The sequence below is a fragment of the Halyomorpha halys genome, unplaced genomic scaffold (genome assembly GCF_000696795.3).
Source record: "Halyomorpha halys isolate HHAL.00 unplaced genomic scaffold, Hhal_1.1 Scaffold461.1, whole genome shotgun sequence".
Classification (NCBI taxonomy): Eukaryota; Metazoa; Arthropoda; class Insecta; order Hemiptera; family Pentatomidae; genus Halyomorpha; species Halyomorpha halys.
In genome coordinates, this window is record NW_027105824.1 from 343,799 (window position 1) to 350,275 (window position 6,477).

The 6,477-nt window shown below is 29.0% G+C and overlaps 1 protein-coding gene across 3 annotated transcripts in view; it reads right to left on the minus strand.

The window, feature by feature from the left end:
• Positions 1–4,011, minus strand: part of LOC106683069 (BMP and activin membrane-bound inhibitor homolog) — a 147,130-nt gene extending 143,119 nt beyond the window's left edge. For 2 of the 3 annotated variants that reach the window (XM_067053535.1, XM_067053537.1), the window contains exon 1: positions 3,724–4,003. In XM_067053535.1, coding sequence (XP_066909636.1) covers positions 3,724–3,841 — 118 coding nt within the window. In that variant the 5' untranslated portion in view covers positions 3,842–4,003. Of the gene's footprint in view, positions 1–3,723 lie in introns of all 3 variants that reach the window. The other variant, XM_067053534.1, reaches the window with a different exon arrangement.
• Between the last annotated feature and the right edge of the window lie 2,466 nt (positions 4,012–6,477).

The window sequence follows — 6,477 nt, forward strand, 5'->3', positions numbered from 1 at the left end:
TTATATACATATAAAATATATATAAAACGTCATAACATAGTTCTAGTGGTCATGTAACAGTTATAAATACCTCCTCCGATGAGTTGTATAAAAGTATATTATTTTGAGAGAATGTTTTAAAAATATAAAGCAAATCCGCATTTGTGTAAGTTCCGCCAACCTTGAGTGTGTAGTATTCGTATTGACTCTTTAGAAAATGTGTAAAACGGTTTAAAATAAAGTTATAAAATGTTAATGCTTGAGTTTTATTAGCAACGATTGGAAGTCTTTACAAATATCAGATTATGTTTTGGAAGTAAAATACATAAACCATATTTTATAAAATTAGACATAGGACAACTTTCCAAGATTAAATTATATAAAATGAAATTACTAAATTCGCTCTGAACTAAACTTAAGGGTTCAATTCCACAACTCACCTATTTTTTTTTTTTTTGTAGATTGGAAATTCAAGCCACTTGTATGTCTTAAGATGCTTCAGAAATTGCATCTGTACCTCGATAATTACAACTTCTAGACGTAATTCACACCTGATGAACAGAACAAGTTATAAAGAATCTAAATGAAGATCCCTAGCACCTTCCTCGCTTAATACCATTACCATATAATTGGGGTAATAGGCTATATATCGCACAGTTCAATGTCTCTATTAGCTTGTGAGAGTGAGCCTAGGAATTTATTTAGAGGGAAGGGGCAATTAACTATAAGCAATTATTTGCATACATATTATCTTTCTCTGCAGCCTTCTGTTGTCAGCTGAAGTACCCAACATTAGCACATTCTCTATTGCACTAAGAAAAAAATGAAGTAGAATTATACAAATTCGATTAATAACTAACTCATTTAATCCATCCCATGCAAGTCTTAAGGAACAAAGTTTGATTATGAAAGAAAATTAGAAGAAAAAAATGGGATTGTAAACTCCTTACCCCGATATTTATACAAAATACGATTTTTCGTTATTGTATTTATTTTATTACATATTTTTATTATTTAGGATAAGTTTTGTTATACATTCTTCCAATTTTTTTACAGATTCAAAGGTAAAATTCAAAGGTGAAAAGTGAAAAAAAAATCAATATGACATCGAAATTCGAGTGAATCATTTTTAGGCTCATTTTTAATAAAAATTGTATGAACAAATTTTAATGAATTTGTTGCATAAATAGTTTTCATCTTATGCATAAGATATACTTATAATAAAAGGTCAGTAAAAATACTCATATAGGAGAGGTCATCCTCCTAAATAAGGGTTTGAAAACCCTAAAAGTTGAAAAATTGGATAACTTTAAAATTGCAGTAAACCTGCTAACCAGTAAATCGTTTTTGGAAAATAGATTTCACCTAAATCATGATGAAATAATATTTTATTACATAGTTAGAAAATAAAAATATTTAATACAGTATATAAATCCGGTCAAAATTGTTGGAAAATTATAGATTTTGCCTCCCCCTACTCTTTTCCATAGCAAATTGTAGCATTACACCAAGTAATTGGGATATTGAAAAAATAGCGATATTTTCAATCAATATATCCAAAAACAATTACTTCAGACATATAGGTTTAATTATTTTTTTCCACTTTAATGATATATCTCTATCTTAATAAAATAAAGAGATATACATATATATGTCCAGATATCTTATTCGTAGCTGCTTTTATTATGCAATGGTAATGATTAATTATTATTGCAGTTGATAAGTGAGTGATATTACTTTAACATAATGTGCAATTATAAGAATTTATAATTAAATTAAATATTGGGATTGGATATAATTTATTATATTTGAATAAAGTTTTTTATTTTTGAAAAAAGTGCTCATTTTAAGTGAAGTACGGTATTTTTTGTTATAAAAATCTGAAACCTTGCAATAAGAAGGTTGAATTTTAATTAAATCGTCCAATTGCGTAGCAATCTGTGCTCTATTCAAAATACGATAGGTAACATAATTAAATTCTATTTTGATTTTCTTCCTCTTTTTTTGAATTTTTTTTATACTGGGCTATTTAATTTATAATTGTTCTAGAGCCAAGTAATATGTTATTTTTTTATTGTATATTTTAATAAATTAACTATTTTTTTAATGTTTTGTTTGTCATAAGTAATAAATAAATACTTAATTGTGGCAATTGAAGTACAAATATAAACATTGATAATACGAAATCTTTCAATTTAATGTAAATCATCTACTTCTCCTATCAATGATTAAAAATGTCGATATGTATTTCGATATAAAAGGAAAAATATATATGCATAAATATTTTTAAATGATATTTACATCTCTACTAGGTAACACAACCCAGCATTTTTATATTTTTGGTAGTTATTGTTTTATTATGATATCATCTATTTAACTAGTAATTACTTTTGGTAATATATCTCTTCATGTTTATAAGTCTTAGTACACCAATTTTTCCTACTTTTTTTCTCTTTTATTGAACTAATTGTCACAAGACGTGGATGACTCGTTACATGGAGCCAAGATGCATTGCCCTTTGACCTGTGATAACAAGACCCTGCCTAAAGCAGCCTCCCTATCACAAACACCACCGGCGCCAGGGAACCATAACATCTGCTACTCCTGTCCCTATCCGTCTACTACTAGTAATGGCATATTTACGTCCACTACCTCTTGTATACCAGTACATGTAAACACTTATAAGCGTGTATGTATACGTACACAACACTTACAAGTGATTTATACATTATTCTCATCAATAACGTTATCATAACAAAAATATAAATATTTTGATTTGAAATACCTAACTAATTGTCGTAATAAGCAATGAACATTATGAATTATGTAGATTATTATGGAGTTCATAACATTTGAAGTAAATTTTCGTTCAAATAAATATTATTAATGTACTATTTTACAAATATATAAATGAAAATAATTTATAAAGTATCTAATTCATTTAAAAAGAAAAATGTCCATATACCCATTTACGAAAACTATTGAATGTTTTATACACATATTTTTGATATTTTGAATATGGGAACCAGTTTTTTCATTAAAAATAAATTGAATATTATATTTCCTCAAGCCACTAATTACACTCAAAATTACAAAATAATGATAAATAAAAACCACACAAGTGATAATCCAATGAAGTAGTCCTACCAAAACCCATTCACAGGCACTCATCACTTAAAAATCTCGACAGGATTCGACTGGCACCTGAGACCACTTAAATAAGTGTTTCATAAGCTGTTATAATTTTATCGAGTGTGTATTTTCTATATGACAGTGAAATATTTCTTTGCACGAAAGTGATATAATCTTTTACTAACAGACATATTTCGTTATCATACAGACATTATCCACTTATTTCAAATAAAGAAATTACTGAAATAAAATAATCCAACAGGAAATTTAAAATTGGACAAACTAGAACATGACTTGATCAGTAAATATGAGATTTATAAAGATAAAAAAAATTATTGGAGTATTATTTCTCAACAAAAATTTCTTTCCAAGGGATAAACCTATCATTTAAATATCATAATAAATTAGTTGTCAAAACATAAAGTTTGAAAGCAATAGATAAATATTAATTTATATTTTAAATAAAATCAATTATGCATAGATATGCACTAAAACTATGTTGACATGTTTATAATAATATTTATCGGATATTATGTTTATAAGTTTATAATAACAGATTACCACAATATTTTTATAAATTGTAATAAATGTATGATGATAAGGCTCCCTCACCTGGAATATCTTCTTGCTGAGCTCTGAGCTGAAGAGGCACCGCAGAGGGTACGGATACGACCATACCGACATAGAGGCAGGCTAACAGAACAGCGGACAGATACAGGCAAACAGCCATGACGTCGATTTATCTTAGCCAATTGCTATAGCTATAATTATTATTACTAACGTAATTTTATAATTACTAAGAGGCCATGACGCGGACACAGACGACAGATACACACGCACGCACTTCACACGATCTGAAAGAAGCCCTAGCTCCGAACTGGTGCTCCGTCCGGCCCCCACTGACGCTCTGTCACATCCCCACTACCCATCTCTTTTCGGCGCTCACTTATGCGCGCCTCGCGGAACCGTAACAATTTTCGAATAATTACCAAGAAAGAATAACATGAAATTATCTTCTCTGATTAATGAGAATTCACTTTTGACTTATCATTCCAAAACTTAAATAAACACCAGAAAAAAAAATTAATAGAAATGCAATGAAAAATTTTTTTATTATTTAAAGCAATGTAAGTAAATTTCAAGTTTTCCATATTTTCAAACACATTAAAATAGGAAAATTAATTCATCATAATATACCTGTTTAAAAATAGGACCATTTAGAATGGCCATTTCACAAATAATAAATAAACACTATAGGTAACCTTAAAATACCAAAGGTAGCAAAAGGTAATACCCAATACGATTTATTCTTTTTTCACATAACAAAGCATTCACTAATTAATTATTTTTTCTGTTTTAGAGGGATCGGAAAAAATAAAATAATATACCTGCCTTGTGCTTATAATAAACTTAATTAACCTTTCGGTGATGGTATTTTTTTCCTGATCCTTCTAAAACGGAAAAGAAAAACATGAATTAGTAAGTTACGTTACGTGTTTATTACATATATCAGATGAGATACAACCTTTTTCAACCGTTGGTACTTGAAAGTATACAGTGAGATACTTAGCTGAGGATTGATGAGTCCATTCTGTAAGAATATCCCTAAAATATTTTGAGGTAAAAGGCTTCCGCGTGATGTTCGATTCCATTTACGTAACACGAACAGGTTTTTCATTGCCTGTCAACTACAACTACCGGACAAATGGCAGGGTGGGGCCGCCGCTGCCAAATCTCCGGCCACACCATAGGGAAGAAACGTTAAGCATAAAATGAACTAAAAGTATGTAACTTAAAGAAAATCTGAAAAAAAAAGTGTTTTTTCTAAATATTTTTTTTCAAGATGACGGAAAAGGATGCTGAATATATAGTATTTACAAGAGTGTAAGTACAAACATCTTGAAATTCAAAATAATATATCACTATTTAATAACAAAATTTTATAAAAACTAAATTACTCCCACATTTTACAACCTAATATCTTTTTTGATCCACCTATATTGCACTATAATTGAAGTATTGAGGCATAAGATAATATTTTATGACAAATGTGCAAATGTACGGATATGTATTTGTATTTTTATTTCATTTTTTTAATACCTTAAATTTATTATACGATAGCCGGAAACGTTTTTCTTAAATGTTATAGATAGATATTTTTGTGGCTCTTCAGGATCAGTAAATAATAACTATAATGAGGTGACGTTTTACAACTTTATTGTTTGCTTAGTCATGCTCTACAATAAAAACCGTTTTTTAGAACGTAAAATTTCTTAAACTAATCATTAAACAACTACATGTACATAGTATAATTTAAGATTAATAACTTTTATAATTAAAACATTACTTCCTATTGGCACTGACTCAAGGTTTGGGCTGGAAGAAATTTTTTTTTTCCGAACCCTCTAAAACAGAAATAAGAAGTGAATTAGTAAGTGCATTACTGTGAAAAAGAAAAGTAATTCGTGTTGTGTCTTACCTTTTACTACCTTTGGTATTTTAAGGTTACCTGTTATGTTTAATGTCATATATGAGATATCCATTCTAAAAAGGGGCTATTTTAAGTCCGGAGGTGAGGGGCCTCCTCGTGTTGTAGAATGGGGCTCCAGGGGCCTCCTGGGGTTGAAATGGAGGAAGGGTTTGTTTGGGTTTGATTCTTTCTAGCAAGTAGTCCGTATTTCTATTCTGTATTTTGTCTATTTATATTTAGTGTTGCTAATTATGTACGATGTATTTATTAGGTTTGAAATACAGGAATTTAAAAAAAATCAGATACCAAAAATTTAAAATCATCACTATTGAGTTCTGGCACAATCGAATTAGTTGTATCACAGCAAAGTGAAGCAAGCTGTAATAAACAATTGTAAGTAATGTTTTAATTGCAGAAATTTTCAATCTTAAATTATACTATCTACATGTAGTTTTATTATAATAAGCGGGTCACTGAAGAGGATCTAGGAGGGTGAATTCCGGAGAGCGAATTTGTTGATCGGGTGAATTAAAAAATTGTGAAATGGTGAAATTGGAGAAAGAAAATTAGGAATGAATTGAAACATTTGTATTTGTTATACACACCGAAATTGATTGTAAAAGGAAACAGTAGGGAAAAAAAAATTGGTTATTATATCTTATTATTATATCTCTTTATATCTGAATATACCATGTATGTGTAATTTATATATATCCGATTACGGATTGATAAGTATGCTGTTTGAGATAGCAACCTGATGTATTTAGGCAGCATAGATAAATAAAGTATTTCTATCTCTAGGTAATGAAAAACGTCGCCTCAACGTATTTGTATTATAGACTGATTCTCAAGAGCCACAAAAAAAATATAATAAATAAATAAAAATATATGAAAGG